We start from the raw sequence: 13606 nt of genomic DNA on the forward strand, positions 1-13606 counted from the left end.
TTGTTCTTCCAATCTTAGCACTCAACTTAGCAACTCTTCAGGTTGTTTTTAAAAGACAATCAAAGCCATAAACACAGGACCACTCGGAGAGAGAAGATGCTTGCTCCTCTCTCAACCTAGCACATAAGCTCTTCTTGGTTACTGCAAAGGCTGGACTCGATGATCTGAAAGATCTTTTCCAACCTAAATGACTCTAAAGCATTTATTTGTACATTTTTATTTAATGGGAAACGTAATTCAGCTTTCTTCAACCATTAGAAAACACATAATCTCATCACACAATATTCTTCCAGTTATTTGGGTGTAATAATAGAGAAAAACTAAAAGACTCCTAACTCAGTACATATTCTAGGACATCACGTAAACATCAAAGAAGAAGAGGTTACCTACCAGCTCAACTCGTCCAAATCCTCCGACTCCAAGGGTGTCGATGATGTTGAAATCAGACAGTTTCAGGTTGGCGAAGAAGGCAGCTTCGGCTTCGTATCTGGATTTTTTTATGCGAAAAAACGGAAATTTCTTAGAGGTGCAAACATGAGCACTGTGCAATACTGTACCCGAATGGCATGAGCGTGGAACAGCCTTTACCTGCTTAATTTCCATCTTAGCTCTTACAGTTTGCTTTTATTCATGCTCATTGTTTGGCTGGTCCCAATTATAGCACTGCTCCGACGTGCACGGTTTTCCGAGTGAGAAAAGCAAACGCACCTCCTGCATGCCTACAACGCACGTGTCTGGTACTGCAATTCAGCTTCAGCTACCCCGAGAATGCTACATTTTGACATTTTCTATTGATCTTCTCATGGGTGCTATTTTTTTTTGGTGTCTTTAGTATTTTTGGAAGATAAAAGTCGCTCATAGGAGTTTCTCTTATCCACAGGCTGGCAGTAGATTCTATAAATGTTTACTGAAACTGGCAAGATCATTAAGGTCCCTGGAGAGAAATCACAGCCAGGTTTTATGAAATCAGATCCGATAAGCTGCAGGCTGGTGTGCAAATGCCTGAAATGAATGACTTCAGTCACATATCAACATTCCTATAAGAATATCTTCGCTTCTTTTCCTCCTATAAACTCACTTGGAGTAGACGGGCCAGCCCAGGAGGTCCCAAAATCCAAATGCTCTCTCTTTAGCCCAAGTCCAACTGGCTCGCAACACAAGTTCACCAAGCCCTTGACTAAGGAAGCATGCAAATCGAACACATGCAAGCTTGCCAAAATAAGCTTCCCATGACTATCCTCATGAATATGATTCCTCCAAAATAGCTCCTCGTCAAGGTTTATGGTATTTTTAGAAAGGCTCGAAGGGGAAATGGATGAACAGGATCCACCCACTCAATAAAGTTTGACATTCAGCTGCCGGAGAAGTCCCCGTGCACGTCCGACCTCTGGCTGCTGGTGACACTGACTTGTACGGGAAAAGAGCATTGACAGATGATGGAGAGAGGCATGGAGGGTGTTAACGGGAGAGCTGGCTTGGCTTTCACTACTTAATTTTAGCCATCGTATCTCACAATTAACAGACAGACCATAATCTGCTGTTTCACCTGGATGCTTCAGTTGCGCATGATAACACTAGCGTAAAGATAAAATACCATCGTGTCGGCCACGACCATATATACGTATCCCCTGTCTATCTTTTTAATGCACCTTGTCCGTCACGCCTTTCTCTAATTCAATAATGGGATGGAATTGATTTACAGACGGATTCCTTTCAAACCACCTTCTTTAGTCTACTGAAAACTGCAATGACACGGGGGGAGAAAGAGTAAAAAAAAATAAATTTTCAAGTTAAAAATAATAAAAAGAGGTGTCAAGAAATGTGAAAGGTCACATCACCAAGCCCCAAATCCAATTTTTCCTATTTGCACTGTCGACAAATTACTTAAGCTCTGCTTTATTATTTATGCTGTCACCAGATCCTCTCGGTGACCTTGCTCCCGTGGCCGCAGCAGCGTGATGCATCCGCCTTTGGAAACCAATCAGTACCGAGCCTGCTTCGAACTTGGGATAACCTTGTGGGCCACAGCCGCTTATCGATTCCTCAACGCTCCTCGTGAGGTGCACGCTAAACCTGTCATGGAAAAACCTCTGCTAAATGGAAGACGGATTTATGCGTTCCCTTCTAAATCATGGCGGACACATCATTTTAGGGGTAACGGAGCAATGAGATGGGTCTAATTTTCATGATAAATGTACAGACCAGTTAAATACCCTTGATGATTTATAATTGCTAGGAAGATGAAATCCTAGCACGGAAAATTTCCAGGTCAAGAAGCCCTGCATTACTTTGGCCCAAGGCTTGGGAGCAGAAGGAAGCCATCTCATGCTCCCAAGGAGGCAGGGGACCAACTACCCCATCTTCTCCCCTGGGAAATACTGAAGATTTCTCAACGCTGAGCAAGCAGGGGATGAGAGATGCCAAAGAGCAGCGTGTCAGAAGGCTGAAGGTCTCCAAAAACATATGGGAGAAAGAGGGGTCTAAGAGGACCTCTTATCCTGAAGGACAGCCAAGTCCTACGATAATGATGTATAGTTCACATCACACGATGTGAGAGGACAAAAAACAGGTACGACATGGCACGGTGCTGCCAAGGCAAGCAGGACCATAGCCTCAGCCCCTGAAAATTCCACCAATTCTCCTAAAAATCCCTTGGTTCAACAGGAGACGGGATATTCCCACTCCAGTCCCAACTTCTTCATCGTTTTGTGTGTTGAGTCATAGAAGTCGAATGCTCTGCTGATGGTTTTATTAAAGTGAAAAAAGGTGTTAATTTATTATTTTGCTTAAAAAAATGTACATGTAAGCATTATTGTGATTGCTTTTTGAAATCTCCTGGCTAATTCTCCTTGACAGACTGCTTACGTGTAGTCAGTACACACAAGCGCAATGAAGCATACAATGAAGACCAATCGGATGCAGTTTCCTACAACAGGCACCTAAAACCCAAAAGAGATTCCAAAAACACATAGCGAAGCCAAGCCGCGTGTAAATTCAAGCAAGCCAGCCCTTCAGATGCGTAGTAACAGAGGGTACATCTGAATTCTGTTTTATTCCCAGCCACAAAGGTCAAAGTCCACTTCTAAATCAAAATCCTACAAACTAAGAAGAGTTAGGTGCTTCAGCCCTGCAAAGCTTAAGAATAAATCTCTTCAGTCACTTCAATAAAAATACCGAAACGCAAATATTCCCAAGCCATCTCCTAAATGAGAAACTGGATTATAATCCTCACTGGGAAATTCAGAATATGAATTTTGTCCTTCAACTGCCTTAATTTGAGCGTGCTGCTCCTGAAACAGAAGCTCCCAAGGTTTTGCAGCTCGTGCTCTTCGCTGTACAAAATTATAGTGAAAAACACAGGTGATGTCTTAATTTTGTCACCTCCAAAAGAAAAGAGATCGTTTCAAGGCACTGCGAAGGCAGGGCAAAGAAATACAAAAGAAGTTGAAAAATTAATATTGGTGTGGCTGTAGGAAAGCATTCGGTTCTGGACCAGTTTGAGGAAATCTGCTGCGCTCAGATACGGGGGAGGATGCTTGGGAAATTCCCTAGGAATATAACAGAGGTGGGATGAATGGTAGATACAGTTTGACCCAACTTGTGAGGTGGAAATAACTCGCCACTCTATGGGAAAAACGTCTTTTGCTTATGGAAACCGGACTTTGCCACCTACCCTACCAAATCACCCCTGCCAGAGCTTATAGTTCACTCCTGTAGCTAAGAGGAGAAGTATCCTCCTGACATCCGTAGGGGATGTCAGGAAACAGCATGGAGGAGGAGCTAATCAGATCTAGGTCAAACGTGAGCATCCTGCAGAACCTCCCAAGGTCTCCTCCAAGGTTTCTTCCAAATCTGAATGACAGATACCTGCTGAAATGAGTCATTTCCTGTAACAAACTCATCCTAATGAGTATCAGGGCCCTCCTATGGAAGAGCTGGGGCTTGGGACCACCACTTCTTTCTCTCCTTCCAAATAAAATACATATTTTTGAAGAGTCACTCATTAAAATGCCTTGATTAAGCCTCTTCTTCAGCATGGACACACATCACATGCAAGATATCAGAGTTTCGTGGAGGATTAGGAGTAAACACTTGGAGACAGCAGCGCAGGAGCCTCAGCCCAAGCATTTGGACAATGCCTGTTACGCAGAGCGGGAGAGGAAAATATGTGGCTTCGTGCACTGCCGGAGGTTTCTAACCATTTAATTGAGTAACTGCCTCCTGGGATGGTGATTACTCCAAAACACATTTCAAGCTTTTCCTCCCAAAACTACAAATACAAAAAAAAAAAAAAAAAAAGAAGAGAATCATCTTACCTCGGCAGCTAAAAAGGATAAATGAGAAAAATGCAAGGAGCAAAGGTTTGCCATTACCCAACTGCTCAGCTTTAGTCAACTAGCTCACGATTCCTATCACATGAGCTAAATGTGTTGGAAAACATTACACATCTGTTAACAAACTGTCATCTTGATAGAAAACTTGGCTTCTTTCCACCTGCGTGCTGCCAGCTAGACGGAAATTGCAACCAAATGGGAACTGACCACCAACTCCCTGATAAGAGCAAACGTAACCATTTCGGGTGGATAAAATCAGAATTTCGGAGCCTTCCTCAGTGACAGACACCTCCTCATTTAGCAGTAGGTTTGTTGGCTGGCCTGATGACTCTGTCACCCATCGTAGGGGCAACAGACTTCTGCAGATAGAAATACCGAATCTCTACAAAGACTAGAATCACTTGAGTTGCAATAGTGGGATGGTCATGATCAGACCCAGCCCACAAGAAGACGCACGTGCAATGAGCCTAAGAGGTGCAGGTGGGGTGGGAAAAAGGAAACACAAAAGCAAACTCTGTCTCTGTGTCCCCTAAATAAGAGATTTCTCTCGGTCCATCTCCTTATGATTCTGAAGATACAACTGATTTCTTTTTAGGATGCTGCTTCAACCGATGCTGCACTTTAAAAAAAAAAAAAAAGAGTTTGTGAGAAATGAAAGCAAAAATGACCTCAAATCTTCAATTTTGTGACTATTTTTTCTATACACCTGAACCTAACGTATTTTAGCCCTCGCAAAACAACCCACTTGGGTCAAATCTACTCATGGCCCCCCAGCTGCTGTTCATCTGGAATGATCAGGCTCTGAGCAACCTGATCTGGCTGGGGATGTCCCTGCTCCTTGCACCGGGGTTGGACTAGATGACCTTTGAAGGCCCCTTCCAACCCTAACCATTCCATGATTCTATGATTCTATGATCTGCCTGGTACCCTGAAGCCACAGCAGGGTTTCTGGACTGGATTCATGCTATTAAGAGAGGAGCAGTTCCAAACATGCATGGAAGGTGGCAGAGGACATGGATAGAATTCATGTAATGAGGACATTTCGTTATCTGAAAGCGACGTGACGAAGAGCAGATGCAGCAAATGGTGGTAGGGCTCCCATGCCTTCCCTTCTGCACCTGCCAGCCCTCTTCCCCGCCTGCTGAGATGACTCCAAAAAGCTCAGGTTCACGAATTTCTGAGCGATTTTGGACGAGGGGAAATCTATGAATGGACATATGGGTGAAAGCGAAATAAAAAGCACCTCGTGTCACGCCCACACGAGATCCTTACCTTCAGCTACGCCCTGTTTGAGTGGGGCTCAGAAGATTTAGCCACATTCAGGCAACAGACAGAAGCATGGCACAGCGACAGAGTATTTTACACAACCAGCAAGATCCAGAGCCTGCGAACGCCTGAAAGCAAATTCTTTAGAGGCATTGAGAACAAATCTGTATTTCTTTATGGTGTGTTGCCACTCGTCCTCTCAGAGGTCCCACCCCGCATGCAACCCGCTTCTTATCTAGTGTTCCTTCCAGATATCAATCCATTTGGGCCAGTACCCTCTCGGGGGTGGGGAGATGTCCCTTGACAAGTCAAAAAACAAACCCAAGGGTATGAACCCAAAACTCTTTGGGGAACACCGTAACATGCTCACCACACTTCTCTACGAGTCTGATCCTGCAAGGTGAAGAGCACTCTCCATGGACTTGTTTTAGCTGAAACGGAGATGTTTTCCCCAAAATCACACTTGGGTGATAGCAGAGAGTAACTATTTCCTAAATACCATCCCTCTGTACAGCAAATGCCTATGTTCTGTGTTTCCTCCTTGGGGTACCAGATGCCAATCTCTCTCATGACGCACATATGCACCTTTTAACTTCCAAATGTCCCTTTCAGATAAACCCTGGTATGGGTAAGAACAAAAATATCAAGACGACCAGCTCCTTACCTATTTTACTATCAATTGCACAACATCACAGAAAAGCCGAATTAATTTCAAGCTCTGTCACACCACTGCAATTTATTAGCTCATTCACAAATACAGGATCACAAAATTATTCCAGGACATCTCCATTGGCAGTGAAAGCAAGAAAAAGCCGATCAAAGACAGCGCGCTGTTGGATAAAAGTACCGGCACAAGATGACTGTGAGATCTCCTATCGGCAGTAAGGTTGCTGACGCCCACCTGGCCCCAAGTTGTATCTACCAAGGAGCACTAACACCCATTTGACCTGAATCCAAGTGGACTTTTCTGCCCTCTCACAGAGACAACAGACTGGTGGCACATTATCTGCCTGGTATTTGCTGTCCTAACGGCGCTACCCACAGACTTGTAAGAGAGGACTTCCTTGCAGATGAGGATCTACACCAAGGAAGACCTAGGAGGAGACATCAAACTCATCTTCCACTCTTCCTCATTGCAAACACTGAAAAAGTAGAAGGTGTGTATCGATCTATCTACATCTATCTGCAGACAGACTAACTAATAACCCAGCTTTTCAGGTCTCCTTCTTCCAGACCATCCTTCTGAGGTCAGCAGTGCAGTGGCTTTAACTCCTGATTTAGCTGCTACCACTTCCTTCTACATCTTACACCTTTTGACTGAAAATCCAAAGCAGGAGAGGTTTCGTCTGGATGTTTAAAAGCAATGCGCTAGTGGCGACGATGCAATTGCAAGCTACAGCTGCATGGACCATTGCATCGAAAAGAAAGGATGGCTTTCTTTTTCAAGTTCGTGTTGTTTGGGCTTGGAATTTCTCTTGGACCCACTGGCACTTGAATTCACAGTGTACTTGCCTTTAACGACTTTCACGTCAGGAGCAATAGCATACCTCCTGGTTTAGATTTTCTTACAGAAAGTGAATATTTGAGTGGCAGCTAAAACAGACATTAAAGCTATGGCATCTCTAACTTCCTCTGGAAGGGGAAGAAGATCTGAAATTAAAAACATAAAGATAAAAAGCTAACAGATAAATAATTTTTCCCCCCAATTTTAAAAGCACATTACTTTTCAGTTAGAACGTGAACATGATATTATGCTGTTATATTAAGCCGTGCTCATCGTAAGTTGTTTCAGTAGTTAAGCAAATAGAAGATTTTTTTTTAATTATGGGGCTTTGATGACTTGCCATTGCATGGAGACAAATTTCACCGAGAAATGTGATTGAACACACTCAAATACAGTCAGTTAAAACATCTCAGAAAGACCTTCTCATCATCCAGGCTCTTTAAAATGTCTTAACTTCAAGGCTAACATTGCTGAACTCCTAAACATACCAAGAATCACAGAATCATAGAAGGGTTTGGGTTGGAAGGGACCTTCAAAGCCCACCCAGTCCAAGCCCCCTGCCAGGAGCAGGGACATCTCCAACCAGATCAGGTTGCTCAGAGCCCCGGCCAACTTGGCCTGGAATGTTTCCAGGGATGGGGCTTCCACCACCTCTCTGGGCAACCTGGGCCAGTGCTCCATCACCCTCAGTGTAAAAAATTTTTTCCTAATATCTAGTCTGAGCAGATTTGTGTAAATGTGGGTGTCTGTCAACTGCCTGCATGCACATAATGCTCATGTGCCAGAAATAAGCCAAAACTTTGGTGAAAGAACCAAGCAAACTGGAATATAAAGCGCCAGCTGACCAGAGGGTGAGAATGCCGTACAGGCATGAAGCAGAGGGCTTTCAATAGAGCACAAGGTTATCAGGGTGGTTTTTAGGGAACTGGGTCCCCATTTTGCACTGCAAGTCAACAGGAGGTCATCACTGAAATGCATATTTAATTCTCTAGATGCATGCGCTTCTGCTTCAACTTCTAACGAAAGAGCCTGATGCTCCCAACAGGACTCGTCCCCAGGGTCCTGCTTTGGGAAGTCCTGCTTTCGGCTTTGGTTTAAGTAACAGTTGCACTTTTGCAATATCCCCGATGCTGAGAACGTCCTGAAATAGTTCAAACACGATGCTCTACAGGACAGACCAACTTACAAACCCAAGATTGAATCAATTTTAATTAAAAGGGGCGAAGGAAGGATGTGGAGTATTCCTTCCTCTGGTGGTGCTTCCTGTTCTGTACAGTATTAAAAGATATTGCTTAGAGAGGGGTTTTGTTTCTTCTTTTTCCTTCCTTTTCTTGTCTTTTTAAAAAAAACTCTGCATGTTGCTAGCTGGAGACCAAAGAAACTGTCTCATTGCCCCTGCATCCATATTTTGGCTCAGCAGTGACGGATTGAACCCAAAATAGTTGCCGATAGCACCGTTGTGTATGTATGCTGGGTTAACCTGGCTGGGAAACTCATTGGTGACAGTGGAAAAATTAAACATGAATAACTTTCCAACTCCAAGACAGGCAGCAACACAACTTGAAATTCCATGCTAAACAAATTTCTAAGGAAAAGCAAATGATTTTTTTCATGGCAGCTCAAACGCTGCACTCCAACTTTGGCATCTTAATTGCAATTAATTGAAAATAACATCAAATAGAAAACGAAAGATCATTTAAAAATGTAATTTTATCAATGTTTTTTTATTTCCCCAGATAAACTCACTCCAAAATCACATATTTCTGTAAAGTTGACAATTCAGTATTTTCGTTAGAAAAATCCCTACCATTTTTCCGCGGGCAATGGGTATTGTCTCAGTTGCGTGGTGGAAGAATACTGGTTTACCATCCTTCCTCTACACACACCCTAACATCATCTCATTTCGATGCCAGCAGGTGTGGGGTACTGGAGTTTTTCTGAGTTTTACCGTGAGTTTTTTAAGGATATCCAGCTGAAATATTATACCCACTAGACAAAAGGTAGCTATATGCTTTAGCTCGCTACAGGCAACCAAGAGTTTCATGTCCTGGACACCCCATCTCTAGTTCCACGAAAGCTGTTGAGATTTTCTTGGTGGGTTTTTTTTTTTTCATTTTTTTAAATTTCATATTTTATTTTATTTTTCCTACAGCTGCGCTCGTCACAACAGAAGTGTCGTGTAAGGATCAAATCACGAAGAGAGTTATCACGCTCTAAGCTACGTGCATTGCGAAGAGAAAGCTCTCCTGCCTGGTTGATGGGAATAAACGGGAGTGTGCAGTGCACATCGGCTGGCTTTTTAAATATTTGCTACACCAGCATCCCACAGCATTATGCCTTAATGGTCCTCTTGGCACACTTCTTGCTTATATGATTAAGCAACCTTGCAGAATAAAATATTAGATTTATGTTGTTGGGTTGCAGCACAACATCTAACAACCCACTGCAGGCTGGAGTCAAATGCCGTTCACCAAAGGATCGCCAGGAACTTTTTTGCCTATAGCATATTAATTCCTGGATAATTCTTCCCAAATCAGGGGTCGCTAGCAAGATAAAATTTGGGTTTAAATCCCCAGATTCGCCAGCTAACTCAGCTAGTTTGGGTATACCAAATTCTATTGTAGCACTCACACCCTAACTTTTAATGTAATGCAAAGTCCGTGAAAAACAGACCTCCCATGCTAACTGCCCTTCAGTAATTTAGAAGGAAAAAAAGTATTACGGGAAGCCAGGAGACAATTTACTAATTGCCCTCTCTTCTCCTCATTAGCTCTGAATTTAACAGTTTGGATCTGTAGACAAGAAAATTTATTTGGAAGATAAGGCCTCAAGGGTTCTCCCTTTCACCTTTCAGAAGAAACATCTACAGATCTCTGACTTTTTCCTTTGTAAAACGCCAAGGAAGGCCATGCTTATGAGAAGTACCCAGGAAAAACGCACTTCCCACTAAAACCCCAGTTGACCTCTGTCATGTCAACAAACCCCACTACCAAACTTGGTTCAAAGGTGCCACCACGTACGAGAGAAGGACACCAAAGTTATCTTCAGGCAACTGGTTGGGAGTCATCGGGGAAGAGTCACGTCCATGTTACAACCTTGGAAAGTGAGATGCGGTCTCAAAGAAGAGTCAATCTAATGACAGCTTGAAATTGCTCCAATCAGTTAGTTCTCCTCGTTGCTCTTCTACTTTAGAAAATCTCAGGATCTAATTGCAAACTGCTAATTAGATCCCATGAAGCCCAAATCCGCTCATCTAAGCACGTAAACACTAAACGGCCCTTTTGCCTCCAGCCTTAATTAATGTGTTGCCTGCATAAGTAAAGGCTCACCATGGCAACAGCAACCCTCAGACCGTAAGACTTGGTTGCAGTTTTCTTCTCTTAGACTTTTTAAAAAGAATACGGAGAACAGACTGATATATCGCTGATGTTAGAGGTATGTCCAACCCACCGCGTTCGCTATTTATTGCACGTTTGTTCCAGTCCCACGGGATTCAGACAACAGCGTGCACAACGTTTTGCCCCCACTTCTTTTTTCAAATGGCCCTAATCCTTGGGGAACAAATCACTTGCTAGATGGTTTCCAGCTTGATGGCTGCTAAGAAGTGGAGGTCTACCTTGAGTGAACTTGTGTCCCTTCTCCACGGGCTGCCCAGAGACATTTCTACAATGCTTCCTGCAGCCTCATCCAAACTCTCAAGTAGACCCATGTGTGATAGGACCGGGAGATGCTGCTGCAGCAGATGGGTGGATGATGTTCTCTTAACCCAGTGGCTCCTCCAAAATGTCCACAGATAACCAGCAAGAGTTACTACTGGCACTGGGGTTGCCAGATTAAATCCCTGCAACTAAACTTTATGGCAAAACCCTCAAGCTTTTAATTTGGCCAACGTCAGAAGGCTCCAGTCATACCAACACTGCTGGTGGAAGTTGTTGCATCTGGCATGTTTCACTCTAATTTACTTTGGAAAAAAAAAAGGTGACATATAAGGGGAAGGCGGGGAGGAGGGGAATATTACATACAGTCCTACTGAAAAAGTGGGAGCAGGCAGGAAGCAGATTTTCCCTTACAAAGCAAGTACGTGTGCGCACAAAGCGAGGTTTTTCACTCCACTTGTTTATTCTGGCAGACAGATGAAACTGTGGGAAAAGATCAGTGAAACCGGGTTCCACATAACCAACCCCATCCCGGTTTCACCCTGGGTCAAACCCGCTTTTAACTGGACTTATCTGCTAAGATTTTGCTTTCTTGTGTGAGTATCGCTTTTGAAAGCAAAGTCAATGTCTTGGGCCATGCAGGTCCTTTTGGCTTCACGTGGGAGAGACTCCATAAGAGGCAGAGAATTTCCCCTGGAGCTTAACAACTCTACACAAATAATGAAGGCCAGTATCTGGTAAAAGTCAAGAAAAATCATCAAAATGAAGGGCCAATTGAAAGAAAAGCTGGAGAAATAGAAAAAACAAAGCAACTGTGCATGCACCATCCCAGAAACATCTAAAAAAGGTCTAAGAAAGGAGAATGGGAGAACTAGAAGGTCTAGTTCTCAACAAGGCTATGGCATGTCAAACATACAGGATGCACGAAATGACCATCGCTGCTGCAGAAGACACTGGAAACCTGAAGCCTGTCCTAAGGAAAGAATGCTTTGTTGTGCTAAATCAAGTCAACAAAACAAATTATCAAGTCATGCAGATCATCTGTAGGTGGAAATTCCAGTCTAAACAGGGAAAGAGTATTAGAATGAGATTACTGACCACCCATCAGACGGGCAAGGGTGGCTGTGATCTAACGGAGGAGCTCTGACAAGACCTCAGCAAAGACGAGACACTCACAGTGAACTCTAGATATACTATCTGTCAAGTCTAAATTTTTAGGCACCATTAACAAATTTTTTAGGAGATGGCTAATCAGATGGCCCAAGAACAAAGAAAACTTGTGACCCGATGCCGAATGATACGCAAGACCCTTTTCAAAGCAGAAGAATTGAAGAAACTCCCTGTAACAGAAACCACGATATATGGAGATTTAACACGGCTGGAGGTCTGAAAAGAGATTTAAAATAAAAGCAGCACTCTCACACTTAAAAATTCAAAAAGGGAATTCAAAGAAAAGCTAAAAGAGTTGATTAGGAGAATCAAATCTTAGCAGCAGCACGTAGATACCTGGAAGTGTGGAGCAAACATCTCATCTGTCAAATACAGACCTAGGATAGGTCAAAAGGAAGCTGGTGTGTCTGAACAACAGGATGAGAGGCTACATTAAAAGCAAGAAGGCATCCTTCAAATACAAAGGCGTTTCAAACAAATCAATAAAGAGAAAAGAAAAAAAGAAAACAAAGAATCAAACTCTGTCCGGTTGAAAGCAAAACCACCATAAGGCAGGACAAAAAAAAAAAAAAAAGCAAGTAACAACTTCAAAAGCCTTAAAAACAAATAATAAATCCTTCTCAATCACGGCAGCAGCAAGGAGTCTGCCTGTAGGCTGCAGGGTCTCCAGAGGCTCATGCTCTAGAAAGAGCATACTGAGAAGAACAAAGCCATGTGAGAAAAGCTCAGTGCACTTTTTACCCCTGGGTTCAACATGGAAGCTCTTGGGGAGATCCTCCCACCGCAATCTTCCTTCCCAGGGGAATCACCAGAGTAAACCGCTTCCAACTGAAGTGTCACTAGGGGACTGGAGTCAACCAAAGGAACATTAACCCATCTCCAGGCCCAGATGGTGTTCACCCAGCACTTCTGCATGAACTCAAGGTGAACTACCAACTGTGGTTTGTAACCAGCCCTGCTTGCCGAGGGACGGAAGTGGCTTTTTGACGTGATCCAGAGCGCTGTACTCGACTAAGCGCAACATCTGTCCTAACAGAATTTGTTGACACATGGAGAAATCTGACTTCTTTGGGGAAGAGCCAACACGCCTCACAAGTCTACTGGAGTTCTTTGAAGGAGTTGACAGGCACATGGGCAGGAGAGATCTGGTCGATATAGTTGGCTTGTATTTCCAAAAGGCATTTGACAAGGTTTGAAAGGCTATTACAGAAATTAAGCTGTTGTGAGATAAGAGGAAAGGTCTTTGCATTGACTAAAAAAACGTTAAAAATAGGAAACAGCAGACAGTAATAAATGGCTGGTTTTCCTAACGGATGGAGGCCAACAGCGCTCAACTCTTTCCTGCTCAACATCTTTACAGATGATCTATAAAAGGAAAGGAGTAAGTAAAATAATGACAGTGGTCAAGGATATTAAATGACCAAACATGGGAAACAAAAGCCCAAAGTGAAAAATTGCACAAGGACTTAAAGACGCCGAGGGACAAGAGAATGCATCCACTGGAAGTCTTGTAGAAATGTAGTGATGAACATCAGTGAAAAAAAAAAATCCCGATCTTACACATGCAGTAGTGGGTTGATTCATCCATCTTTACCCGCCTTCCCCCATCTCAAAAGCTATAGAGTAGAACTGGAAAAGGTACCGAGAAGTGTGATGGTAAGGAGCACAGGTCTGGA

At 43.3% G+C, this 13606-nt stretch overlaps 1 protein-coding gene across 2 annotated transcripts in view; it reads right to left on the minus strand.

The window, feature by feature from the left end:
- PRKG1 (protein kinase cGMP-dependent 1) overlaps positions 1–13606 on the minus strand; it is a 444044-nt gene that overhangs the window by 31333 nt on the left and 399105 nt on the right. For both annotated transcript variants that reach the window (XM_086752825.1, XM_086752824.1), the window contains exon 10: positions 391–487. In XM_086752825.1, coding sequence (XP_086608951.1) covers positions 391–487 — 97 coding nt within the window. The remainder of the gene's footprint in view (positions 1–390; positions 488–13606) is intronic.

The sequence above is a fragment of the Chlamydotis macqueenii genome, chromosome 7 (genome assembly GCF_036417535.1).
Source record: "Chlamydotis macqueenii isolate bChlMac1 chromosome 7, bChlMac1.mat, whole genome shotgun sequence".
NCBI classification, from domain to species: Eukaryota; Metazoa; Chordata; class Aves; order Otidiformes; family Otididae; genus Chlamydotis; species Chlamydotis macqueenii.